The sequence below is a fragment of the Macrotis lagotis genome, chromosome 1 (genome assembly GCF_037893015.1).
Source record: "Macrotis lagotis isolate mMagLag1 chromosome 1, bilby.v1.9.chrom.fasta, whole genome shotgun sequence".
NCBI lineage: Eukaryota > Metazoa > Chordata > Mammalia > Peramelemorphia > Peramelidae > Macrotis > Macrotis lagotis.
Genome location: NC_133658.1, coordinates 274,567,500 through 274,579,832, shown reverse-complemented (window position 1 = coordinate 274,579,832; position 12,333 = coordinate 274,567,500). Strand labels below are relative to the sequence as shown.

Here is a 12,333-nt window from a genome sequence, read left to right as displayed (position 1 = left end):
AGGGCCAGTGCTCTATCCACTGTACCACCTAGCTGCCCTGCCAGTGATTATTAAATAAGATTTAGTTGGTTGAAAATTTCTACAGAAAACATAATACTTCAGACAAGATGCTTGAGGATGAGCAAAAAAGGTGTCCTCTCTGATAATTTACAAACTGTTCCTTATTCAGGCAAAATTATCCCAATTTACATTCAGGATAGGTTGACTTTGAAAAACTCAACAGAATCATAAAAGATGTTGCAACAACAGCTTGAGTCAAGTAGCAGAATATAAAACAAATTCATATGAATAATCATCAGTACCATGTACCAATCACAAAATCCAAGAAAGAAAAAAATAGAAAGGGAAATTATATCCAAAATAACTACAATATGTACAAAATATCTAGGAATTACCAATGCACAATAAATAAAATTATATACTAAAGAATATAATCCCTCCCCCTCCCTCCTCACTCCCTCCCCATCCCCAACATGGATACCAAAGTATGCTGATCCCCACTGGAAACTGAGATATAGAGGACCTTAGGATATTTAACAAAGCTGTTACAGAGCCTAAAGATTCCATTCTACATGGTTGGAAAGAGGGAAATAGTGTGTAGCTCTCACTGGGATCCTGAGAAAACTGTCCTGGAAAGACGTAACTAGAGAAAGACTTTCCACCATTGACTAGAGACACTGGAATGTCTACTTTTCTATGAATGTATTATTTATTCTATAGTCACACAGTTAGGTTATAAGGAAATGTTAGAAGGAAAAGTGGATAAGACATTAGTAGAAACTGGGAACCAAGAACTAGACAAGTCAAATTTATAATGAATGAAGGATCTGAACATCATGACTGAGATGTTAAGGCATTTCTCAGTAATACCTGAAAATTTATTAATCCAGGTGCTAGACAACCCAATACTCCTTTCTGAGTTGGTAGATTTGCAAGGGGGAAAATGTCAAGAATATTTCAAATTAACCCTGTGCATCAAATTCAACCATGAGCACTGGAGGAGGCACATATGAGTTCATCTTTAGGTTTTTTTCCAGAAGAAGACTTGGGTAAGATATCTCTTCTTGGCAATGGCTCCACACCCTGGACATTTCTTAGTGGTCTAGAGAGGCAATAGGAAAAATAAGGTAGTTTAAAAATGATATGTTATAGTCCATTTACCAGGAGGGAGTAACAATCAACTGGGTTAGGAAACAATCAAATGTTGGTCTCACCTATATTCCCTTACAACTTTCCTGAGAATCCTGGACATATCTTTCTTATTTTTTTTGTTCTATCTGTATTTTTTTCCTGTAGCTGTTGAAAACCCCTGGGCTATAGTAGTCTTCTCAATGCAGTGGGTATCCAGTGAATGATTCTAAGATCCTGTTTCTAGGAGTTGTCTGTCTAAGAATACCAGAAAAACACAGAACCTAAGATTCATCTTGAAAAAAATGAGTGAGGGGCTAGGGGAAGGAAAAGAAAACATCTACCTGTCCTATACTGGCTATGGCTAGTGATTCACCTGTTTGGTGGAAATCTGCCCCAACAAGTGAGTGCTAAGACAACAGGAATTAATTCATTAAAATGTACACAGATTGAGGAAAGCCTGCAGGCTCACATCTTGGGGAGAACTATGGGCTAATAGTTCCCCTCTAGTAATTAAAGCCCTGGGGTGGTTGCAATAATGAACCTGATAGGAGGAACTTGTCCCCTGCATAATAACTTTGTAGATACAGGAGTGGGAGAAACAAGAAGGTAAGCCAACCTTGAAATGCCATTTCCAGCATGCCTTACAGGAATGAAAGTCACAAGCATGGCACTGAAAAGGCACCACATCCTCAGCACTGCAACCAGGACAATGGAAACCTTCTGAAAGAGGGTGGGGGTGGAGAGGAAAGACAGGGACCAAAGTTTGTGCCTGATATTCGGTGTTTTGTGGCCTTCCTAGGGGGATCATGGGAGAGTCCCCAGGGGAAGTGCCATGAAGTCATATATGGTATTCACAGCAGGTCTAAATATGCAGGAAATTACCATCATAATGACAATTCCATTTCCAGGTGCCCCATCCTAAATTTAGCATCTATTGGAGGAGAAATAAGACTGATAACAATGAATGACATGAAATTCATAGGCAAGGGCAATTAGCAAGCAATGCAAAACAGCTTATTGAATAAAATAAAAATGTTTTGGGTTGCAGGTGGCCAGAAGATAAAGTGATGGACCTGGAGTCAGGAAAACTTATCCTTTTGTATTCAAATCCAGCCTCATACACTTTTTTTTAGCCCCCCCCCCACTATCTATACTATATCTCCTATAGCTAGGACCAAAGAGCTGGCATTTGAAGGGACCATAGGGACAACCTAATCTAATATCCACAATTCACAGATTAGGAAACTAAGGAGGATTAAGGAGGTTAAATGACTGGTTCAAGATCACACAAGTGGCAAGGATAGAAGTGGAATTTGAACCTATTTCTTCTGTGCTAAGTTGCCCAATGGAGATGGCAAGATCGCAATAAGTACTTTGTATGTACATGGGGTTTAGCACAGTATTTTACACAGAACAGAAGGATAAGATGGATCAGCCTCAAGTTGGCACCTTTAGAATGGTTTTGTGGGAATCATATTCTTAATTCTTCCAGGCAAACGGGGTTAAAGTGGCTTGCCCAAGGCCACACAGCTAGGTAATTATTAAGTGTCTGAGACCGGATTTGAACCCAGGTACTCCTGACTCCAGGGCCAGTGCTTTATCCACTGCACCACCTAGCTGCCCAAATGATTTTTTTTTTAAGACTTTTCAAGGCAGTGGGGTTAAGTGGCTTGCCCAAGGCCACACGGCTAGGTAATTATTAAGTGTCTGAGGTCAGATTTGAACCCAGGTACTCCTGACTCCAAGGCCAGTGCTCTGTCCACTGTGCCACCCAGCCGGCCCTTCTAGGAAACAACCTTAAGCAATTCTGCACATTCCAAATCTTTGCTGCTCTGGGTCCCAGTGTCAACCTCATTGAACTTCACAATGGAACTAAGCTTAGATTAGGGCAGGACAGATCAAGACAGTTCCATTGGTTCATTCCAATCCAGTCTATCAATTTTCAGGATGTAAATTTCAATGCAATGCATACAGATTATATATCTCAAAATCAGCTAGAAAAGACACTGGAAAAAAAAGTACCTGACTTAGAGCTGTCTTGAGAGTCAACAAGACCTGGGCTGAAGTCTGGTCTTTGATGCCTACTAATTGTGTGATCCTGGGGAAATAACATTTTTTTCAGTGCTCAAGGCAAGCCTCTAAGACAGAAAATTGAAATCTAAGAAGGTACTTCCCTCCATGGACAAAAGGATTTCCCTTTTCTGGAAAAGTCCTGATACCAACAAAATTCCAGGTCTTGTAACTATCACTATAAGCTGCAAAGAGTTCAGGATTGTCACTCACCCCATTCCAGTTCAACATTAGAAGGGAGAGCAGGGACTGAGTTAGGCTCTAAGCTTGTTGGAAGGTGGCTGGAAACTTCAGGAGAATCTGATTTTTTCAGTTTGCAGCAAAAGGAAGAAATTTTACTTTGAACTTTCTTGAATTGTTCAGGCTCTGAGAAGTCTGTAGAACAGAGATCCCCAGTTACAGAAGGCAGGCTGCAGCCCACCCTGATGCATTCTCAGGGAATCAAGCCATAACATATCCTAAGTTGTTACACTTGTTTCCAGAATATTTCCACCTTGATAGCACTATCTAGACTTTTCCCTCCCTTGCTTTTCCCATACCTCCCACCCCCATAATATACATCATTTGAGTCTGGAACACTGGGTGTAGTTATCAGGAAGAAACTAGAGCAAACATGATCTTGGGGAAAAGTCTAGAGATCCATGACTCAGATACCTTCATATTTAGATCTAAGTGTGTCACACAGGAGGGAAGGAGGCAGAATCCCTGACTGAACCATCCATCCTCCTGTAAAGGAAGTAAAGTATCTTCCTCATCTCACAGAAACCAAGCAATTTTTTTTTTATGCAAGTGAGATAGTCACATTAAAATGAACTTTAGATGGCCTGGGACCATGGTGGCTAGAAAAGCCAAAAATGTCTGGTTTTTATAGAAATCAGAAAGAAGCTCATGTCCTACCTGGTTTGGACTCTGTCACGAGTGCCTGCACTTCAGTCTCCTCTACTTGGGGGCCAAGGCTAGGAGATTCTGGGTTGTTCTTCCAGGGAGATGCCAGTGTCGGTTCTCTAGGGCATGTTCCAGTTAAGTCCATACACATCTGGAGAAACTGCTTCTTATGATGAGGGCGAACAAACATGGAGAACTCTGATAAAGAGAAGGATAAGTGATTAGGAATGAAAAGAGGAACTGGTTCCTGCCCCTGCTACTCCTTGCTCTATCCTGGGGAGTTATCTAGTCACCTGCTGTTCTTAGGGACAGAAGCAGAGTTTGCATCTTAGCCTATGAGTTGCTTTGGGTATATCCTGACAGATTAGTCCTCCTCTATATAGTCTTAGGCTCTCTGAAAAGAGAACTTCTCATCTCTCCCCAGACTGAAAGAGGCAAAATAAAAAAAAACACTCTGAATGGGATAAGAACAGAATTTGTAGCTAAGTGTGGGAGGAAGTCATGGCCTATAACAGTTCAGGAAAAGCCAGAGTCCCTGGAATCTCTCCATAGTTTTGCTTTAAGATTTCCAACCTCATTTCTTTTTTTTTTAGATTTTTTTCAAGGCAATGGGGTTAAGTGGCTTGCCCAAGGTCACACAGCTAGATAATTATTAAATGTCTGAGGCCAGATTTGAACTCAGGTGCTCCTGATTCCAAGGCTGGTGCTCTATCCACTGCGCCACCTAGCCGCCCCTCAACCTCATTTCTAGGAGCTCCTGAAAACTATCCTACTGTTTCAGGGGGTCAGCCATAGGAATCAGCAGAGAACTTTTCTTTACTAGACCTTGTGCCTCTCTGCAGAATGGCAGCTGTACAGTTGGGCAAGATCAAGAAACCTGATGATAGGTTACTGTGTCTATCCAGAGAGTACTGAATGAGTCTTTCAAGTTGTTCCCAGGACCATGGTGACATTCAATACTTGCTTTGGAGAAGAGGCAAGTCCTCAGGTTTCTCAGTGGTGAGGGCAGCAATCACAGACACCATTGCTTCATAGTTGTCATCTTTCTTATAAGCAGAGAGTGCTGTGGAGAACTGGCTGTAACAGCTTGGACCAAGGGATTTTTTGACATCTGCAAGATAGGCTGCAATAGCAACATGTCCCTTCTTCTCCCCTAGGCCTTTTGGCTCATCTTTGGTTGTGCTACTCGAGACATGTGGGTAGTTTTCTCCTAAGAAGGAAGGCAACATTAAGAAGATTGTTTTGTAAATAGTTAACTTCTGAGCTACAGTCTTCAGAGTGAGCTGGAGGATAAAGTATTGCTCTAGTTCCTTTATATAGGCACACAAGCAAGTTTTCTCAATAAGGAACTGGCTCAAAAAATACTCAGTCTGAAAAACAGATCCAGAAGCAATCAAATATAGTAGAATGATGTTTTTGAAGCCATAGGATTTTTACTGCTGGGGTAAGGACTCACTATTTAATGAAAACTGCAAAACAATTCGATAGAAATTAGATCACAATATAAAATAACAGTAATTTGTAACAATGATCAACTGTAAAAGACTTAGCTACTCTAATGAGTACCTTACAATATAATAGGCACCAAATGGATACATGACCTAGATATCAAAGATCATATCACAAGCAAAGAGTTTTTGATCAAACAGCAAATAAAGAAAACCACAAGTGATAGAAAGAAAATTTTGAATATATAAACTTGAAAAGTTTCTGTAAAAATCACTGCAGTTAGAATTAGGAGGAAAACCATTAGAAAAGAAATCTTTGCAATAAATTCCTTACATCTAAGATGCATATGTATGTATATATGTATTTTTGTAATCACACACACACAAACACACACACATACACACACGAGTCTTTACCTAATAGATAGTCAAAAGATGTGAAAAAGCAGTTCTCAAAAGAAGAAATACAAGCTTTTAATAACAATACAAAAAAATGCCCCAAATCACTAAGATGATTCTTAGGTATATAATCATTACAATAGCAAAGATAACAAAAACACAAAATGACTATTGTTTGGAGGGGTTGCAAGAGGACAAGAAAACTATATATTGTTGATGGAGCTGTGAAATGATTCTAGAAACCATTCAATGAATTTGGGAACTAGATTCATCTGTGTATTTCTATTAAATCAGTTAAGCAAATACTCCAAAGACATCATAGAAAGAGGGTAAGAATTCATACAAAAATATGTATGGCTTCTTGTAACAAAGACTTGGCGATACAGTGAATACCTATCAAATAATAAATGGATGAACAAATAATGGTTTTTAATGTATGACAATGAATGACAGACAGGTTTTCTTGTATGACCAGAAAATAACAGGAACAGATTCAGAGAAATTTGAGAGGGTTTATATGAACTAAAGTAGAGTAAAATAGGAAGAACCAGGAGAATAACACTGTCAAGGAAAAAAATGTGAAAGACTTCAAAATTCTAATTGATGAAAGAAATACAAATTAAAACAACTCTAAGGAATTATCTCACACCTATCAGATTGGTTAACATGGTAGAAAAGGAAAAAGACAAATGTTGGAGGGAATGTGGAAAAATAGATGCATGATTAATGGAGTGGTGAACTGATCATTCTGGAGAATAATTTGGAATTATATCTAAAAGGTTATGAAACTGTGAATAGCACTGACCCAGTAATATCATTATTAGATCTGCATTCCCAGAGAGACTAATGAAAAACCAAAAGGACCTCTGTATACAAAAATGTTTATAGCAGCTCTCTTTGTGTTGGTAAAGAACTGGAAATTGGATAGATACTCATCAATTGAGGAATGACTGAACAATTTGTGGTATACCATTGTGATGGAATACTTAAGTTATTAAAAAACAAAGATGATTTCAGAAAAACTTGGGAAGACTATATGAACTGATGTAGAATGAAGTGAGTAGAACCAGGAGATCACAGTTAAAATAACAGTAATTTGTAACAATGATCAACTGTAAAAGACTTAGCTACTCTGATGAATAAAATAATGCAAATTCTGAAAGACTAATAAAGAAAATGATATGTACCTCCAGAGAAAGAATTGATCAACTTTTAGTGCAGATTGAAATCAATCTCTCTCTCTCTCTCTCTCTCTCTCTCTATATATATATATATATATATGTGTATATATATATATATATATATATATATATATAATTTTTTTTCTTTACTTTTCTTATCTTTTTTGGTGGGGGGGAGGGAGAGAGGAGGGAAAGGAAGAACATGGTTCATGGGACAGGAAGATGGTACAGTAGATAGACCACCAGCTCTGGAATCAGGAGAACCTGAGTTCAAAAATGACTTTAGATACTTAGTAAATGTATGAAGGTCACTAAACCCCAGTTTTCAGAAAAAAAAAAAATATGACTCATAGAAAATACATTTTGAATAATTTCACATGTATAATTTATGATGTACTTACTGTCTGCCTTCTCAATGGATGGGAGAAGGGCTAGAGGAAGGGAAAGAATTAGGAACTCAACATTTTAAAAAAGGAAAATGTAAATTGTGCATGTGTGTGTTTGTTTATTCATTCATTCATTCATTCATTCATTCATTCATTCATTTATTGGGTTTTTCTAAGGTTTTTGTAAGGCAATGGGGTTAAGTGGCTTGCCCAAGGCCACACAACTAGGTAAGGTACTCATGACTCCAGGGCTGGTGCTCTATCCACTGCGCCACCTAGCTACCCGTGTGTGTTTGTGTGTGTGTGTGTGTGTGTGTGTCTGTGTTTTTAAAAAAAGAACTGTAATTGATATAATGACAAATTATGACTTTAGATGACTGATATAAGACGGCCCACCTCTTGGCAGAGATAGAGATGTCAAATGAAACATACATTTAAAGACACGTGTAAACTTGTTTTATTCACCTTATAAGGAGGAATTTTTATTTTAGGGAGGTGAGCAGAGAGAGTTACAAGTGGAAGTGTGTGGGAATAGTGATAACAAAAAAAAAAAGAAGAAAAGAAGATTAATAAAATCATCTTAAAAATATAAAAAGAGAGCAGAAGAAAATTCAAAAGGGACTCAGAAGAAGGGGAATGAAAAACCACTATGCTAAATTTAGTAAATACCTGTTCATAATAGAATTAAAAGAAAAAATCAGCCTTTTAAGGTCTAAAATGTCATAAAAAAGATTTAATTTTTTAAAAAATAGATATAGCATACATTCTCTCTAAATATTCATCACTGGCACAATTCTTTTTCATATTAAGAATTTAAAAGGTAAAATAATGAAAGATTTTCTTTTTCAACCTCCCTAAGAGTATGGTCACTAATGTGTCTATTTCCTCAATTCTCTATTGATCTAAGGATAAAGTTCATGGAAATAAAGACAAGATAAAAGTCAGGGTACCTTGAGTGGTGATCTCAGATACCAGGTAGGTTCCACCCTGGTTCAGATGAATGTCTGAGTTCAGCTGTTGGGCTACACCCTCAGAAAAAGTCAGTTTCATCTTACTCTGCTTCTTCTCTGTAAAGAAAACAATGTAGGAAAACAACTATGGTGTGGGCCTCCTACTTATGAAACACTGGGAAAAGCACAGTCAATCTTGCAAAGTCATGTCAGCTTCCACTTCTATATATCAACACCGAATGGGACCCATCACAATACTTAACATGCTCAAGGCACATAAAACTCAATTGGTTGAGCAAGAGAACATACAAATAACATAAAAGCAACAGAGAAAAGAAAATTGTGGTTCACTCTGACAGGTCTCTAGAAGCCTTTGGCCTCTGTAAAACAGCATTGGCAGAGGCACCAAGAGACACCTGGGAGATGGCAAAAGACTTCCCAGCCAAGACTTTGTCTTTAAAAGATGTGGCCTAAATGCCACCAAAATTTTTTCATAATCAGGAGCTGATGAAAATTCCTCTTGAATCTGTTTAATTTTTCAGTCTGTACCACCTCTTGGAGAAGGAAGTTCCTTAGTTTACTCTCTTATACAAAATGGAACCTTCTTTTTATTTGCCTCCAACCAGCCTCTGCCAAAAGTGGATGGGTAGATGTGGTGATTCTCTGATTTTAATATTGAGGACATGAATTCTAGGAAAGAAATCCCCAACCCTTCACCAATAGTTTTAGTATGACTTTTTAAATGTCCCTCATCCTTACCTGAAACTTTGAGCTAGGTTTGAGATGATAAGGATACCTCATGCCTGGGCTCAATGACATTATAATCTGTATTTATTTTCAAAGAATTAACACCTTTAAGGCATTCCTCCCCATCCCAGCTATGCTCACTTGTCCATTCGAGGGAACATCAGAAATGGAAGGAAAACTTCACAAAATTCAGTGCCATGATGTAGATAGATGCTCCCTTGGGGGAAGTCTTACAGGGATGGTATTCCCAAAAGTTGAACTCTAATCAAAACATAAGTGCTTTTTTACTCTAAACTTATCACACCCACTGAGATACATAATAGTTCAAGGAAAGACTTTAACCCTTAAGTCTGTTTAACTGGCAGAGTTCAAGTGGTTACTACTGGAAAAAAGGGGAAAAAAAATCTTTGAAAGAAATGGAAACAAAGTTCAAATAAGGAGAAAAGGGAAATCTTCAAAGTAAACAGGTCAGATGTAAATCTGAAAGAACTTTGACAAATACCTGATAAGGGACTCTAAAGACAAGAAAGAAGGTCTTGGAAAAAACAGGATAAGGAGCCAAGAGGGTGGAGTAAAGTTAGGGACTTGCCTGAGCTCTCCCCCAAACTCCTCAAAGTATCTTTAGATAATGTCCAAATAAATTTGAGAGTGGCAGAACTCACAAAAAGACAGATTGAAACAATTTTCCAGCCCAAGTGCTTGTGGTCACTTAAAGACTAGAGCATGGGCCATACCTCTCCTCAGATCATAGCACCCTGGAAGATCTGAAACGTTACATATCCTTACAAGTATCTGAAAACAGCTACTCAAAACTCCTAAATATTAAGCAGGGCACAGAGAAAATGCTATAATCTTTTGAAACTCTTCTGTCTGAGGAGGGCATTCTCCATTCTGTGTTGACTATTTGAAATCTCCATTTCCTAAGTCACAATGGACTTAGAGGGTTTAGTACAAATACGTAAAATGCCATCCAGGTACAATGAGTGCTATCTTAGCAACTCCTTGGGGACCTCCCTGCCATATAGGTAGTGGAGAATACCCGGTGCTCCTGGCTTTAGGGCCAGTGCTCCATCCACTCTGCCACCTGGCCACACCTATTATTATTATTATTATTATTATTATTATTATTAATAATTTTAATTTTTTCTCTTTACTTTATCGCTCATGCGGGTCTATTTTTTTGGGGGAGGGGGTGTTATGTTTACTCTTAAACAAGAATATTTTAGTAATGTATAAAAAATCATTTGTACAAAAATAAGAATGAGTTAATAAATAAAATAAAATAAAATAAAATAAAATAAAATAATAAGAATACCCAGAGCGAAGTGCTAAACCACCCCTGAAGCACTACCCTTGTCCACCTACTGGAAAAGTGTTATGCTTTCCCTCTCAGTGAACAGCTATTCTTTCTCTCTTTCAGTTAGATCTACATGGTCTGGCCATGCTGCTGGAATAATATGGTCTCAGCTACATGTGGCTAGATCTATGTTGATCTAAGCTTCTCTTCTCTTTTTCCTCTCCTGGACTCCTTGCTATCTCATTATCCCTTCTCTCATCTAAGTTTCTTTTTCCTTTATAATTTGACTACTTCTTTCCCAGCCTGTAACTACCAATATGGTCCCAGTTCCATCTGGCTGGATCTACCTTATTCTGAGCTTCTTTTCTTTCCTTATTTCCTTCTCAAGTATTTTAGCCATTTTTAATCTCAACTTCTGCTAATCAGCCTGTTGTTTAAGAAACTCACTATCTTGCTGCTTCTCCAAAGATCCCAATTTGTAAATCTTTTGTAGTAACTTGTAAACTAAAGAAGCCTTTCTTACCTCCCTAAGTCAGGATGGTGAGTTTTTCACCCCAAACAAACCTGGATCTTTATGTCCCCCTTTCCCAGAGGGTATTTTCCTATCTTCAGAATTTGGGATAGTGTACTCTCTGCCCTGGAAGCAGAGCTCTACTTTAACAACTAGTTGAAAGTCAAGCAACAGGTTGAGAAAATGAGCAAACAGTAGGAAAAATTCTGACCACTGAAAGACAAAGAAGATCAAAACACATACTCAGAAGAAGATAACAAAGTTAAAGCTCCTACATCCTACACTTTCAAGAAAAATATGAATTGGAATTAAGGCATGTAAAATCTCAAAAAGGATTGTGAAAATCAAGAAAGAGAAGCAGAAGAAAAATAAGGAAAAGGAAATGAGAATGACGCAAGAAAATGATGAAAAGTAAGTCAATATCTTGTAAGAGAGACACAAAAATTACTAACAAAAATAACACCTTAAAAAAACAGGCCAAACGGTAAAAAGAGGTACAAAAAAAAACCAGGGAAGAGAAAACTGCCTTAAAAAAGTAGAATTGATCAAATGCAAAAGGAGATACAAAAAAATCACTGAAGAAAATAATTTCTTGAAAATTAGAACTAAGAAAATGGAAGCTAATGACTTGATGAGAAATTGAGGGAAACAATAAAACAAAACCAAAAGAATGAAAAAACCAGATGAAAAGTGTGAAACATCTTATTGGAAAAATAACTGATGTGGAAAAAAAGAGATCTAGGAAAGCTAATTTAAAAATTATTGGACTACCCGAAAGAACCTAGACATCATCTTTCTTTTTTTTTAAATTTTATTTAAGGTAATGGGGTTAAATGACTTGCCGAAGGTCACACAGCTAGGCAATTAAGTATCTGAGGCCAGATTTGAACTCAAGTGCTCCTGACCCCAGGGCTGGAGCTCTATCCATTGATCCTAGCTGCCCCTAGACATCACATTTTAAGAAATTATCAAGGAAAATTGTCCTGATATTCAAGAACCAGAGAACAAAATAGAAATTGCAAGAATACATCAATCACCTCTGAATGATATTCCAAAATGAAATCTTCCAGGAACATTATAATTAAATTCAAGAACTCCCAGATCAAGGAGAAAATACTGCAAGTGTTTTGCAAGAAACAATTCAAATATTGTAGAATCATAATCAGGATAACACAAGATTCAGCACTTTCTGAGTTAAATGATCAGCGAGCTTGGAAGATGATATTCTGGAAGGCCAGAATCAATTACCTAGCAAAATTGAGTATTTTCCTTCAAGGGACAAGATAGACATTTAATGAAATATGGGACTTCCAAATTCTCCTGATGAA

The 12,333-nt window shown here is 37.6% G+C and overlaps 1 protein-coding gene across 8 annotated transcripts in view; it reads right to left on the bottom strand.

Annotated features, from left to right (window-relative positions):
* Window positions 1-468: 468 nt before the first annotated feature.
* Window positions 469-12,333, bottom strand: part of RTEL1 (regulator of telomere elongation helicase 1) — a 116,974-nt gene continuing 105,109 nt past the window's right edge. For 4 of the 8 annotated variants that reach the window (XM_074210492.1, XM_074210490.1, XM_074210491.1 and 1 more), the window contains 5 exons: window positions 8,451-8,567; window positions 5,051-5,296; window positions 4,099-4,284; window positions 3,415-3,576; window positions 1,109-1,851 (listed from right to left, as the gene is read on the bottom strand). In XM_074210492.1, coding sequence (XP_074066593.1) covers window positions 1,562-1,851; window positions 3,415-3,576; window positions 4,099-4,284; window positions 5,051-5,296; window positions 8,451-8,567 — 1,001 coding nt within the window. In that variant the 3' untranslated portion in view covers window positions 1,109-1,561. The other 4 variants (XM_074210493.1, XM_074210495.1, XM_074210496.1 and 1 more) reach the window with 3 other exon arrangements.